Source organism: Azolla caroliniana, unplaced genomic scaffold (genome assembly GCF_043228905.1).
Source record: "Azolla caroliniana isolate FFs.n. ecotype wild unplaced genomic scaffold, voAzoCaro1.0.p SCAF_2, whole genome shotgun sequence".
Classification (NCBI taxonomy): Eukaryota; Viridiplantae; Streptophyta; class Polypodiopsida; order Salviniales; family Salviniaceae; genus Azolla; species Azolla caroliniana.
Window position 1 is genome coordinate 694,038 of NW_028230437.1, and position 15,769 is coordinate 709,806.

Consider the following 15,769-nt stretch of genomic DNA (forward strand, 5'->3'; position numbering starts at 1 on the left):
GTGGGGAGTGTGACATTGTTATAGGCATAAACAAACACTCATTATATTCTATTCGCTATAGGGAGAGAGTTAGATTTTAGGGAATTTTTTAAGCTCTAATTAAAAATAAAGGTTGTATCATTTGTAAATTCAGTTATCATGTGAACTCACCCAAACAATGCGTTTTAAATTAGCCCTAGAACTTAGAAGAGACACACACTAGGATTCCATGACCAAATTTAATAGCACTCGAACTACAAGTGTGAAATCCAAATGATGCAATGCATGGGATTTTGAAAATTGAGAGAGGATAAAATAATAGACAACAATTAAAGTCTTGATTAAAGTTGGACTTGGATTAGATTTTAGCACCATGTGCCTAACACTTGGAGATGATAAAAGGGGGGAAATAAAACCTAAACCCAAATTCAAACAAAATATATTGTATATAAGAAAAACACGAGGGTCATATGAGTGAGCAAGCTTGTAAATAATATTGTATGAAGAGTGTTGCAAGTCATGTGATTAAGACTAAAATTTAGCCTATAAATTAGGGGTTTAAATTTGAGTTCTATAGTTGTGTTGGTGAAGGTCTGATCCCTCCCCTCTATGTTTTCTTTGAAACTAACGAAAAGTGTTTCGATATCTCTTCCATATAAACGAGGGCTCCTCTATTACTAGAAAAGGAGGATGTAGCTTGCCATACTTCATGTCATGTCAGCCCCCATGAACTATCCTTCAATCCACATGAATTGCCCAATAATAACATATTCATCCCATAGAGAGAATTGAGAGAACATTAAAAATAAGACTTTTAGCATGTTCTCTTGTAGTAATCAATTAGTCTTGCATTGTTATAATTTTATAAATAATACCACGTCAACATGATTTAAAATTATACCAATTAGAATTTGTTGGTAAATAAATCAATGGATTTAGACTAATGCAACTTGTTTTTCTAGAAGTTCAAAAAACTATATTTAAGTTAGCAAGGGTAAGTCCTTTAGAAATGTAAGTTTGTCTCCTAGAAGGTAGTACCATTACATGCATTTCGTAGCAATTACAACGCAAGACAATAGTTGACATCCCTGTATTTGTTGCTCTTAATTCCAAGTCATTTCCATCTAATGTGCACTATTACGTACCATGCCCATAGATGTTGCCAACGTGAGGTGGAAGTCATGTGCATGATAAGCTCTCAACATTCTTGCCTATTTGGTCTTATCATGCACCGAGTCTCATATCAAACATTGCATTCCCCCATAAGAAGAATGGTATCACTTGTGAATCTCTTGCAAACATTACACACATTGTCCCATTTATAATGTTGTTGGTCGAAATAGAAAAAGAAAATTGATTTTTGTGCATAAATTGATTTGAAGTACTCGAGAAAACAAACATTGTTTTCTCCACGTATGAAATTATTTATGTATAAAAGACATCACGTGTTAGAGCCCGTCGTAAAACATTACCTTTGAAAACATATAATATAAGAGACTTTAGATATCATCACTAATATGATCTAGTAGAATATATAATTGTAGCATTGTGCAATTATTACAAATAATAATATAAAATGGTGTTATGGTCTAGTTAATAAGGTTTGGATTCAAGCCAAGAGCAATAAACCATGGTGGTGTCTTATAAAGTATAACCCTAAATCAATATTAAATGCATTGCCTCAATAGTGGGCCTTTGTGTTGGCAAGCGAAAACACAGTTGAGGGCAGCCATTGCTTTATATGTCCATAACATATTATGATCAATCCTAAAGGTACATAAACATAATAGTTATCTATGTGCTTTTATGATAAAACATTATAGTTTACCAACGAAGCCTCTCGTGTTAGGATTTGGTTTGACAAATATCCATTCTACAATTCAAGGGTTGAAATGATAATGACATTACTTTGAAAAAACCAAGGCTAATAATACATCACACACATCCCCACTCATTATACCAATTAGATTACTCGAGACATCAACAAGTGTAATTACATACATGGAGCTTGAGTCATCTAAAGTGTATTGATTGCCGCAAGACCCATCGAAAAGATTGATTATAATTACACATGTAACTCCAACCGTAAAAAAGTGTATATATAACATGGACCATGTAAACGTGATGCAATTGTTCACGTTATTGTCATATCCCATGACATATCACTTCTAGTGGGGCCAACATTGGGGTGAGTAATTCACATCATAGTGGAATAACTAAAGCTTGTCCATAAACAATTCCAAACACGTGATTGAGTTAATGATAAAGGGATGCCTCGCATGTAGAAGTAAAAAAGGAAATTGAGTTTAGGAGCATATTTTACAACATGAACATGAGTAAGGCAATCCTACAAGCCTTGAGCATGACATCCATTGAATGACCCTTGATTTTCATGGAATGTTATTTATCCTATTTATTTGCAAAATTAATTACAACATTTTTAAATCTACAACTAGGAATTACTCCGACTAGTTACATTGATTGGTTAGAAGGATGGCACAATGAAAACACAAATATTACATAAAAATAAACCTCATTGTCATTGAGATCTACTTGTGTAACTCCATAGTACGTACATGGTCGTATAAGCCTCAAGCATACTATCCAACAAAGAACCCTTAGTTTTCAAGATTTTGTTGAGCAAACACGCTCTCAAATGCCACATTATTTGCTTATTTTAAAGAACTGGCATGTCTTATATGGTACACAATTACTCATTAATTTAGCATGGATCCAACATGTATAAGTTGTATTTGAATCTATCGTTTCATTCAAGAGAACCATTTGTGTTTGTGCTCTAGATATGGTACCGTGGCCAAGGACTTGTTTGCACAATTGTAAATCACACAAAGAGTACCAAAGCACTAAGAATATTCTTATATTGATTTTCTTCATCTTATATGCATGTTGTACATGTATATGAATATTTTCTCGTATAAATTTGCATTGATTGAAAGTAATGTTTTTGGAATGTAGACAATGGGTCATCTATGTCCCTAGAGAACTTAAATCATGAAAACATCTTTATGATTGTAATCATATGAAGTTTACTTTAGAACTAAGAAAATGTGATTGTTCTTGACACACCTTAAACAATCGATATTTGTGCGAATGTTTGATTTGGTGTTTTATTATCTTCTTAAGCGTGTAATGAACTATTTTCTTGACATGTGTAGAGGACATTTCACTAAACACTTTCACTTTTGTTTTAGCAAACCACAAGAAAGCTCATATATTCCCCTTCCAATAAACATTGATAATAGTTTCCTTATATATTTGCTGCTACCCTTGGGCAAAGGTAACCACGCTATTGTTAATGATGTTCCCAAAGACAATGTGAGACCCATTGACTAAGAGGACTGGCGAAAATCCACAAATACATAGTAGGGGCAAAGAGCCGAATACAATGACATTGCCATCAAATTCAACAAAATATTAGGTTTCTCTCCCTTCACTCTCTTGTTTCGTAATCACAAGGGTAATCCTATGGCTATACCCATATAATCCCTTCATACAATGTCCCCTTATGATGGATCACTTCTATCCTACCGTTAAATGCATGATAAGCTTGTGTTTGGTTGCATCTTACTTCTTTGAGGTGATATGCAACATAATGAGATATGTGACCATCAAATCTAAATATGTATGGAAATTGCCAACTTTGAGGGAAGTTAGTAATTAGGATTGAAATATCATACAAATTTGCAAAATTCATATTGCATTTATAGAAGTTTTTTCGCGAGAAATTGATTGAATTGTAGACAATATTGTATGGAGATTGGGTCGCCATCTAAGTATGGAATTGGATGGTGTAGTCTTAAAGATTAGTTTTGCTATCATAACTGTAAATGAGAATGATCCCCATGCAATATATTGTGGAAGGTACACCACAATATATTGAGTAAACGATCACTTATAAATCATCGCAAGGTGATAAGGGGTTATGTGTACACGTGGCTAGAATCCCACGAAGCAATCGGACGGTGGAGGGTATAGCAAGAAAAAGCCTCGCCCTCTCTTTTAGGGTGCACGGTTGCTTGCATTTTAGAAAAAAAAGAAAGAAAAGTTTGGGAAAATTAAATAAGTAAATTTATGTTAAGCTTAAAAAAATAAACAAATAACGCAAAGAAAGAAGGAAAAGAAAAAAGAGCAAATAAAAAAGCGCAATCCAGACATTAAAAAAAATAGAAAACAATAAAAAATGGAAACGAGAAAATAAGAAAATAGAAAAAACTAAAAACAAAAGAAGAAGAAAAAGGAGAAGAAAAAAAACGAAAAGAAGAACGAAAAATAAAAACCAAACAAAAAAAAAACTTAATAAAATAAAACAAACATATTTGATATTAATTAAAGAAGGAAGGAAAGAAAGAAAGAAAGAAAGAAAAAGCAATTGATTAATGAATTAAGTGAGCTAATTAAATTAATTAATAATAAGCGTTTTTAAGCGTTTTTGGTTATTATTAGTATTAGTATTATTCTCGGTCGTCTTCGCTACTCTACGTCTTTCTGCTGTTGTTTCTATTTGCTGTTGTCTGGAGCTTCCTCGTCGCCATCGCCACGATCACCTGCCTCCCATCCCCTTCGTTTCTTTCGTACCCCCCCTGGCATCATCTCTTTTCAGCGAAGCTTCATACCTCCCGGCCATCTCAGAGAACACTTCTCCTTATTATCACAAGAAAACATAAGGAAACGCAACAGAAGGAGAAATCTAGGGTTTCTTCTCTTCGGCGCGTCTTGATTCGGGCCTTCAAATCGACCGGTTCTTCTTCTGCGTCCTCATATATATATATATTCACAGGAAAGTTTCTGCTCACAGACATATTCATTTGTTCCTTTGTAAAAGAAGAGAAGTTTCTTGGAAATTAAGAGACTGCGCTAGGGTTCTGACAAAGTTAAGATATATTATATACATATGTCCTCGCGTTTCTGCTGAAATTAGCTCTATCAACAGACGCAGACAAAAGCTAGGGTTTCTTTTTTCCACAGCTTTGGCGGATTCACTTCATTCGGTTCTCTATTGTGAAGTAAAGCATGTCTTCTGCTTATCGTTTTGGGAAGATAAACTTATTTGTCAGTGGAGATTTATTAGGGTTATGATATCTTTCCTGAAAAATCAGAGTTTTTAACACATGGATCAGTATATGTGCGAAACACAGTCGATGTACTTTCAGTAAAGATAAGATATTTGGACAACAGAGTTTTAGGATTATTAAAAGTTTTTAGCTGTTATAACTGAACTTTTCGTACTCAGTTTGGTGCATGCTTTCTGTGACGATAAGCTTATTGGAAAGTGGGGATCTCCTTGGGTTAGTTTTTTTGCTTGAAAATCGGAGATTCTTTATTCATGGTTCAGTGGTTGCCAAAATACCCTGGAGTGCATTTGGTAAATATAACCTTCTTGCAGAGTAGAAGCTTTTATGTGCGGAACACCTTGTTGAGCTTTTTGTAAAGGGTAGCTTCTCATACAGTGGAGATGTCTAAGGTTTAGAGTTTCTGCTGAGAAAACTGAGTTTTTTATAGAATGCTGAGTGCATGTTGAAATTGCTTCTTTGAAGACCAGCCTCTTGGACAGTAAGAATTTTATTAAGTGCTAGGGTATTTTCTCGGAAATTGGAGCATTTTTAATACTCAGAAAGAAACACTTTCTTGAGGAAGGGAAAAATCATTGGATTGTGAAGACTCCTTTACTATCTCTTCTTGTATGTTTGGACATGCATCAGGTTATAGTTGTTTGTCACTGTACTTGTTCAGTAAACACCATGAAAGCTGAATTATGATGATAACATGTGCCAGATTATAGTCTTTCCTATATTCCTTGCTATGTGATCTTGATTGATATCCTGCATCTGGGCAGTAAGAAGAAAGAGCATCTGGAAGCAATCATCAACTTAACAGTGGGCATCCAGAAAATTGCATGGTAATTCCCAAGTATTGTCACGAGTTCTTTTGCTATTAGCTATCTTCAAAAGCAGTGGACCAATCTGCAAGCTTCTTATAGATTGCTTGAAGTGTAATGCACCAGTAATTCAGTTTGTGGTGTGGAATCACATCCACTACGATGGTAAATGTTTCTGATGGAGAGAAGTGAACCGTCTTTGGTACCAGAATGGCTCAAAGGGACTCCTGGTGGCTTGTTACCAGCATCTCACCCTGGTTCTCATGAAGGTACTTGAATTTTTCATTTGTTTCTTTCTATTTCTTGATTGTACACAGCAGATCTTTTATGCCATTTCTTTAACATAGTTGAAGTTTGAGCACGCTGAACATTTTTGAGCATGACATTCTTGAGATTGGGAATTTCGTACCAATACATTCTAGAACAGTCTTGAAGGTCATATTTGTTTTTTCCTTTTATGTGTTGGATGTATAGTGTGTACCTTTTTTGAACATGTTTGCACACACTTGAACATTCATGATTTTTTGTGAGATGCAAAACTCATGTTGTGACATTCTTGTATGTACTTGAATCTGTTGTGTACTATGAAATCTTGCAAAATATATTTGAATATACTTGGATGTACTTGAACATTTCATTTTGTGAGGTATTGAACTTAGTTGAATCTATCATTTGGCATTTTTATGTTAAAAAACATTTTTTGAGCTTTTGAACTTGACTAAATGTATTTCAAGATTCTTTAAGCTTTCTCTTGGCTGTACATGTCAAAATAACCAAATTGTTTTTCTTTTGAAGTAGATGATGCAAACAACACGTTTTCTAGGCACAGAGGACCACAGCAAACTGCAAGTATTCGCACAGAGTCTAATTCTATTCGAGGATCAGCTTCTTCCGATAGGGCATTTTTACCTACTATTAGGAGAAGTAACACTGGCAATTCACTTGATAGAGTGGTTAAAGACACAGACAATTTGATTCAAGACCGTCTGCACTATAATCTAAATCGCAGTGTTTCGTCAAAAAGAAGCTATGATAATGCCTCTTCAAATAGAAGCTATGATATGGCCAGAGATACTCATAGAGGTAATTCTCAGGAATGGGAACAAGACAATGATAGAGAGCTACGGCCAAGTGAAAGTGAATCACTGTCAGTTTTCAGTATTGACGAGAGAGAAAAGTTTAGGGAACATGTTGAGAATAGAAAATTGAGGGTATCTATACCTGGGAAGTACGATGGTGATCCAAAGCTGAAGCGATCTCTGTCTATGGGTTTATCCCCCAAGAAATCTGAGAGTATTTCTGGAAAAAATAGTGATGTTATTGGTCTATCCTCACCATTGCCATCGATCTCTGGTAGCTTTGCTGTAAGTATGCAGAAAGCTGTTTTTGAACGTAACTTCCCATCCCTAAGTACTGAAGACAAGCCAGGAAGTATACTTTTGAGTCCCAGTGGTATTTCTAGTATTGCCAGCCCTCGTCTAGCACAACAGAGTTCATCTCGTTTTGATATAGGAAGGGCAGGATTATCTGGAGGTTTTAATGTTAATGGTTCAACCATTAACGGGGGATCTGTAAGAGGAGAGATATGGAGTTCAGCCCTTGCAGAAGCTCCGTCTCTGAATGGAAATATTCAGAACACCAGCTTGGGGCACAATGGTACTAGTATCAATATTTGTACAACTTCTTCAGTTTCTTCTACATCTAGCGGTATTTCAACTGTCTCCATATTGAACATGGCAGAGGCTATTGCTCAAAATCCTCCACGAGTGCGAGTGCCACCACAGGTATATTTGTGTTCCTCAGGCAATAATCACCATGCAATACTTCTTTGTTAATTTCTCATCGTCTTTCTCCATAGATATCTGTGGAATCACAGAGGTTGGAGAGCCTTGCATTGAAACAGTCGAGGCAGTTGATTCCAATGACACCGACACTACCTAAAGCTATGGTAGTACTATGACTCATGCTATAAATTTTATTTATAGAAAGTTTATAATAATCCTTTTTATGAAGAATCAAATGAAGTAAGCAGTTTTTCATGGTAATACAAGGTCAATATAAATGCTATGTTTGATGAAACACGATGATAAGGTGCATGGAAACAGAGGCATCCGCTGTTGTTGACATCCCAGACACATATATCTTTTGCTTAGACTGCGATTTTTAAGTGTACTTTTTCATATGCATGAGGCATATGTTTCAGCAATGAGGGTTCCATTCTTTGGAAATGATTTATGTATGAGTGTTTTTAGAATTTGTTTAGACCTGAATGGGAATCAAAGATATGTTCAGACACATATGTGTCTACCTGAATGGAATTTTATGCACAAGGCTGGTTTTCTAAACTTAAACTTGATACCCAATTCCTTCAAGTGATGAAAAAACCCTTGGCCAGCTATTCCAGCTGACCACCTTAAGAACAGAGACAATTGGTATTTAGGCTGATCCCAGAATTTATGTTTAGGATTAAGAGCAAAGGGACATAGGCCATGTACAAACCCTTTCAAATATATCTTTTAGACTATGAAGGCAGCAAAATGTTTAGGTTAGCTTAGATATATTCCGACTTCCATGTGCCTAGAAATCTGTTCTTGATGAAATAGATAAGCCCAATGCTTTGCTATGAAAATACAAAGAAGCTAAAGCAATTCTCATCATAGGTGCAGTGAATGGGGTTTGGCAACCCACTGATGTATTTCCATAATCCTCGCCAGTTCCCTAGTGGAAACATCTCCTGGCTATTGTTTACCGTGCATATGTAAACTGTTCTGTAAACTCATGTAGTCCAGAAATATGGAGAAAGGGCAGTCTAGATCTCAAAATATTCATACATAACCTTCAAAAACTTTTAGAGATGCTAATAATGCAAAATATATCTCAGTTATCATACACTCTGTTTCTGTAGATGCCATGTAGTAGAGTTTTTCTCCAGGAAGAAAGGAAACCTGGGGACAATGCATGGACAAAGTGGGATATGAATGATCAGACATCCTAAGTGAATGGAATGACATGGCATAGATGATAAGTTGAGTGTCAACTTGCTTGCATTATAGTGGATGTTATTGCAATTCTTCTTTAGAGCGAGGACATGTCCCTTGATTTTAGTAATGAGTATATTTTGTGTCTGTTTCCTAAAAATCCTGACTTGGTAAATGACATTTGAAAATTCCGTGTAACTGAGAAACACAAATATTATTTTGTTTGAATAATCGAGTCTTTTTATATGATTTTAACAAGAAATATATGAAGAACACTCTAGCAAAATATATGTTTCTAATACAATAGAGCAGATTTATATGGAATAAACCCAAAACCAACCTTACGAGATCCAGAGCATAATAAAAATTGGAGAGGCTTTGAATTTTTGGAAATAATTTAAAAAGGTTGACTCCAGATTTGCTTTTATTATGTTTTGGAAATTTCCTGATGCCATAAAGATCATTTCCATATCATATATAAAGCTCCACTTCCATCCATATGTAAATCTACATATCTCTATCATATTTAGCATGATCAAATATCTTATACATGCTTTATATTTTTATTTATTTTACAAAGCTGTTTAGTCTGTTTTGATTAAAATGAAAATTCTGGAACAAAACCTCAGAATTATTAAAGTTCTCTTGTATTACTTAAGGTTCTGATTTGGGACAGATTTCAAATACAGTGAGACATATTTTGCGAACAAAAAATTGTTGTTTAAGCTTATGTAGGTTATGCCCGGACAATTGTCTATTAATCCTGAGCTAACTTCATATGCATTATGTAAATTGGATTTACAAGTCTTTAGTTTTGAGATGTAGTGCTTCAAGATATGGTTTCATCAATTATTGATTTAATTTATCTATGCTCCCGTTTTGGGTATCAATCATTACATGGAAGCCACACACTGTGGATCAGAGACTCTCCCCTTCTAATGCATCAGAGGAGAATCTATGATGTAGAACTTTCTGCTCCAGGTCCCCATTGATCATATTACTGGCCTCTAAAGAACTGGAATGCATCATTGTCATCTTCCTCATCCTATGGTGTGCTTCAGCATTATGCTTCAATACATTAGTCATTTAACTTAACTGGGCTCATTTTTTAGCATTGATGCTTACTTGGAAACCACTCTCCGTTCTGATTCCTTCAGAAGAGAATCGATCTTATGAGGTTTCTGTGTCAGATCCCTGTGGGTCATGATAGTGGCCTCTAGGGAACTGTAATACATCATATAATCATCATCTCCCCTATCCTATGACTCCGAAGATGATTTCATGAAAACTTGAAGATCTGAATATCAGTCTTATTATTGAGTATGGAAAGGAGGAATTTCCGTCCTCTGAAGAAACATCATTTAAAAGAATATTTTCCAATTTACTTCTCAAACCCCTGTTGCTTCACTTACAAATGTGATGCAATCCAACATTTAGCTCCATTTAATACTTTCACATTTTTCTATAGGAGGTTTGTCCTGCTAAATGTCTTGTTGACAATTCTCTTTCGCTACTTTCCAAATGTTCCCAATTCGTAAGATGCTAAATGTCTTGATAATGCGACATATAAAGTTTCTCTTGGTAAACATATTGTTGATGGTTTCTCTTTCTGTACATTCCAAAATTTCTCATTTCAATGTGGGACTACTTGCTTGAGAGGAATCTTTTATCCGTTATCTTATACGGATGCTTTCATGTCTCAATAATGTGACCTATAGCTCATTTACTTTTGTCAAAATAACGGTCGAGGAATAATGACAATGTTACCCCAAATTATTTCATCCCCAAGATGCCCTGTTTGAGGAAACATTTTAGCCATGGTAGAGATCATAGCGAAACATGGAACTAATGCGCCTACATTTGCATAAGTAGAATATACATGTTATTAGAAATCTCCAAAGGCTTCTTATCTTGAATCCTAAAATCCAGTGGAAAAACAGAGAATGTTTTAGCTACACTGAAATATTTCAGTAGTTTCATATGAGATTCATATTATAAGTAATAAATTTGGTGTGTTAACATATAAACATCTGGTGGGAACAACTGCAAGTGCATTATACTACATGGTATTAATCTCAGCCTTCATAAAAAAATGCTGCCAAGGCTCTCACTATAGTGACATTACCCTAGAAGATAGTAGATTTTCCTGTGAGATAGAAGTTAATGTCATTAAGGTAAATTGGATTTTTCTATAAGTTTCTGCATTTATGAACTAATCATGCTGTGAGTTTATTTGTCTTATGTTGATATTTATTGACCTAATGTTATATCTGCAGAGTTTGAGTGATAAATCTAAGTTGAAGGCAACACGCAATGTTGATAATGCAGCTACTGTTGTGAAATCAAATCAATTGTCGGGATCATTGCAGTCTGTACACAGAACAAGTTCAACTAAACTTGATATGCAGAAGCATTCTTCACAAGGGAAGCTACTAGTGCTAAAGCCAAGCAAAGATGGTAGTGTGATGACTGCGAAACCAGAAGGGAACAATGGAAATGCAATTATGTCAACTAGTGTGACTGTTTCTGCAGCACATAGTATTTCTCAGCTTAAGAAACCTAACGATGTACGTGAAACTTCACAACAGCCAGGACTATCAGCCGTGCGTGTCAAGGACTCTTTGGATCAAGATAAGAGATCCTCCATACAAGCTCAAAATAGAAGTGAATTTTTCAACACCCTCAGAAAGAAATCGACTCTGAAATCTGAGTCAGTGGCTCAGCCAAATAGTGATTTGGTAACAGGAAATCATGGCTCTGAAGAAGAAGAGAATGGTGGAGGTGATTCTCTCACTGTTGAATTTGCATCTCAGGTACATAATGATGGAGATAGAGATAGCTCGATTATGCATATGAGAGCTAGCCCAGAAACAGATCCTTCAGCAAAGGAGAAGTTAGAAAGTATGCTGGTATTGGACTCTGAAGAAGAAGAAGCAGCCTTTATGCGTTCTCTTGGGTGGGAAGAGAATGCAGAAGGCAGTGAGCTAACCGAGGAAGAGATAAATGCCTTTTATCAGGTAAGCTACACTAATTCAATACCTTTGTCTTGGTTGTCTATATAATAACACATTTTGTGGGACCTATGTTGATAAAATGGTGATTCTTAGCAGATGCGAGAGAAGGTGCATAATATAAAGAGCCAGTTCAACGTTAGGAGGGAGAGTTGGTCTTTAGGCATATCTTCCTCTGATTCAGATTCAGATTCAGATGACCAATTGCATGAGAGTATTCGGAAATGTCAGCAGTGATTCTCACTTTCTGTCTAAAAGGTTACGAATATAAATGTTGGGTACACATTCAATATGTGCGAAAGCTGGATATATAGAGAAGATATGCAGATCAGTGAACGCTTTGTTTTTTGGTCATGAAGCAACAGTATTCTTGATTACTGCTGTCTTCTTGCACAGCGATATATGTATGGTGTTTTGTCAACTCTATGCACCATTCAGCATATATGCAGCATGTCTCAAAAACTTTAATGAATAGTCAGTCACCTTGTGTGCCGGGACAATGATGGGTGGTAGATATGGAAAATTTTGTGGTTTATTTTTACTTTTATGTGTCTGGATGTCACTGTTATTTTCTGTGTTCTCATGGTTCAGAACTATCGATCGATTGTGACAGGATGCCTTTCTCAGTTGCCTCACTATTGTCTTTTTGCGTTGTCATATCAATATTGGTACTTCTGCCACGTAGACGTTATTTTGCATTGTCTTACTGTGCAGGTTGAAAGGGTTTGCATGCTAAATCACAGTGTTTTCAAATCACGAACTGCAAATGTTATTTGTACTTTAAAAAGTTTACAGAGATAACTTTTGAGTTTGACCTGCTCTAAAGTAAAACTTATGATGCTTGCTTGATATTGTTCAATATGACATTACAGAGAGCATTTTATTGTTGATAGGTGGTATAAACCCTAATTGGTGTCTTGTCAAGCATTTTTTTATATGTCCTAATTGCAGAAAGCATGGTCTCGATTGGTTTCATAGATGTTTCTTCAACATCAAATTTGAATAATTGTAATATCTATTGGGATGACATATGCCTGCCACTATCTTGCATTTGCAGAACGAAAACATCATACTAAATATCAAATTGTAAAGCCTCCAATTCAATTCAATGTTTTATGGTACATATTCTTTGTGCTTAAATAATAATTTAATAGTGTCAACTTTTAGTTCATTTTCAAACTTCGTTTGGGATTTTGCAAGTAACTCCTTAAGAAATAGGCATGATTTTGGAAGTCTTTAATAAATAGGCATTGCCCTATGGCAATGGTGACATGCTTACTTTTCATGCATACAAAAGAAAATTGAGTCATATATTTTGTGTAGTGTTATTACAAATACACATTTGGCAACATTAAATTATCACTAGTTGAGAGGTTAAGTACATTCAAGGTTTTAGCTTTGATGTACGAAATTTAGCTTTTGGGAGTTAAGTATTGTTATTAGGAATGAATTTCCGAGCTCAATCATTTTCCCTTGAATAAACACTTTTGTATAGATTTGAGCAAAATGAAGAGAAAGCAGGAATGATCTAATGAGATGTGGGTATCAATGCTGGAGATTGAAAAAAGGTCTCGAATATGCCAGTTGGTGGACATAGTATTCCTCAAGTTGTGTAGAGTGTAGAAGGGTCCCAAGGGGAAGAGGGTTTAAGGATTGTTTATGTAAAACCTTTGCCCTTGTCAAGTCTTCGATATGTTTATGTAAAACCAATGCTGAAGCCGAAACAGGATGTGGCCATGAGAGAGACCCCATGGATGCTTGTTATGACAAAACTATGGAAGAGAGAACAAATAGGAACAAGGCAGTACACAAGGCTGTTTCTCGATGTCTTCGAAGTAGGCACAATTTAAGACAAGAAAAGAAACCATTACTACTAAGGCCACTTCCAACCTTTTGGATCCATTTTCTTCCTCAGCAGCTTAGGGTTTTGCTAGCTAAAGATGATGATTCTACTCGACATGTTCTTAGCGCTCTCCTTCAAAATTGTGCCTAGGAATGTTGTTACTTCTTCCCTTTACCATATGCTCTAGTTTCTAGCTTTTGTTGAAAGTCTTAGTTAATGTAGATATTGTTGGTTTAAAGAACTGGTTAGTCCATTAAAACCATAGAGCTACCTACTACTTCCCTTCACCATATGTTTATTATCTAGCTTTTTGTTGCGTTCACAATGTATGGTGTGTATTTGCTACTTACCTTTATTGTATTTCCGTTATCAACTTTTTTTTGAGATCCTGATATATGGTCGACCCATATGACTGGTGATTTCAGGGAATCATTGAATTCATTAAGACCATATATTTAGCCTCTCTAGGAAGTACAAATTTACAGATATTGTCTACAATCACATGATGGCTACACCATATAGGCTGTGCTTTAGGGAGTATTGTTAAGCTAATTCTAACCATCTTGATCAGGCATCCATTTTTGTCATATAATAACCTTCATCTGGGTATGCCTAATTTGGAGATGTTTGCGCTATTAATTCCATTGTTATATTGGCATTCATAATCCAGGCCTACTTAGGATATTGAATTGGTATTAATTTCAGTTTCGTCAATTTAGGCAACCCTTTTGTTAAATAGTGCATGATGTTAACTCCATCTTTTCAAATTTGGCTGCCTCAATGCAGCCTTTTGTGCTGGTGTGCGTAACTAGGAGATACAATTGTTAATTCCAGCATCTCAGTCAATGCAGCCTTTATTTTATAGCATAGCATTGAATTCTGGTAAGTGAAATTGATGACATCTGGTTCATCGGCATGGAGAATGTTGGTAGAACAAATATGCTAGTTTGACATAGTATTGACGTACTAGAGGATGCCTTAATGCGTATGGCTTATGGTGAAAGTTCTTAGATTCAGGGTTCATGGACCAAAAGAGCTGCTGATGAACTTGAAAGATCTCAACGTGCAGAAAAATTATCAACCCCTGGTATAATCCAATATGCTTCTAAACCAGCAGAGCAAGAATGCCATCATAGAGGGAAATAGTTTGCCAATGTAAAGATGTAATGCTTTGAATTCGAAGGTTATTTATGATACATATTTGAATTGTCATATATTTTAAGGGCAAATGATCAAAATGTCACTTTAATTTAAGTAATTTCGAAAATGTCACTTCATTTCAGAAAATTCCCTCAAATTCACAAAACAATATACACACAATGTCGCAAACTACAGATTTTGATGTATGGAGTCAAGATGCCTGCTCTGATATTTTTAAGGAAAATGATCAAAATGCTACTCCAAATCATAATAATTTCGAAAATGTCACTTTAGTTCAGATATTTCCCTCAAATTCACAATCTCATTCGGTTTTAATTATTGGCCAATCATCATAATTCGGAACTTTGAAAAGTCACTCAATCTCATTCATCATTAATTGGAGCAGTGTTTCAAGCTTAATATGTGGCCACGACACTATTTTTTGGCATTCTTGAAATTGTATTAAGTCAAATGGCATTGGGTGTTACGGCAAACTAGAGCGACAATGTTTTGTAATCTTCCCCATATTGTATTGTTCTCTAATATCAAGGTAGAAGATACTACACATCATGCTTTGGCTCATGGGTCATCATGGATGGTGAATACAATAGATCTAAATTTCTTTGACATTGAAGAACAAGGAGAAAGAGAGAGAGAGAGAGAGAGAGAGAGAGAGAGAGATTATATTATCGTCTTCGCACGTCAAATATGACTTATGAGACCAAAAATATTACATTTCACGTGATATGTGTGAATGTGAGTAGTGACTCTTGATGTTCAAGAACTTTACCAATGAATGTTGCAATCAAGAGTGCACATTGTGGTTGTGAGAGGAATTCATGCAAGGATTGGGTCAGTCGAAGAGATGTGGAAAGCATGGTCGAATATGATCAAAGGCAGAGCATTGTATCAAAGTGTGATA

At 35.5% G+C, this 15,769-nt stretch overlaps 1 protein-coding gene across 1 annotated transcript; it reads left to right on the forward strand.

Annotated features, from left to right (window-relative positions):
• Positions 1 to 4,468: 4,468 nt before the first annotated feature.
• On the forward strand, positions 4,469 to 12,409 carry LOC147866956 (uncharacterized). Its single transcript, XM_087339744.1, has 5 exons — positions 4,469 to 6,144; positions 6,674 to 7,659; positions 7,734 to 7,823; positions 11,130 to 11,870; positions 11,964 to 12,409. Exons 1-5 carry the CDS (start codon positions 6,045 to 6,047, stop codon positions 12,099 to 12,101), a joined length of 2,055 nt encoding a protein of 684 aa, XP_087195870.1. The 5' UTR covers positions 4,469 to 6,044; the 3' UTR covers positions 12,102 to 12,409.
• The last annotated feature ends 3,360 nt before the right edge of the window (positions 12,410 to 15,769 follow it).

Bases quoted from the DNA above. Each gene is read 5' to 3' on its own strand.
- LOC147866956 (XM_087339744.1), top strand. From the start codon at position 6,045: ATGTTTCTGATGGAGAGAAGTGAACCGTCTTTGGTACCAGAATGGCTC. The intron at 7,824-11,129 runs GTAGTACTATGA...TTATATCTGCAG, and splicing joins CGACACTACCTAAAGCTATG to AGTTTGAGTGATAAATCTAA. The intron at 11,871-11,963 runs GTAAGCTACACT...GATTCTTAGCAG, and splicing joins AGATAAATGCCTTTTATCAG to ATGCGAGAGAAGGTGCATAA.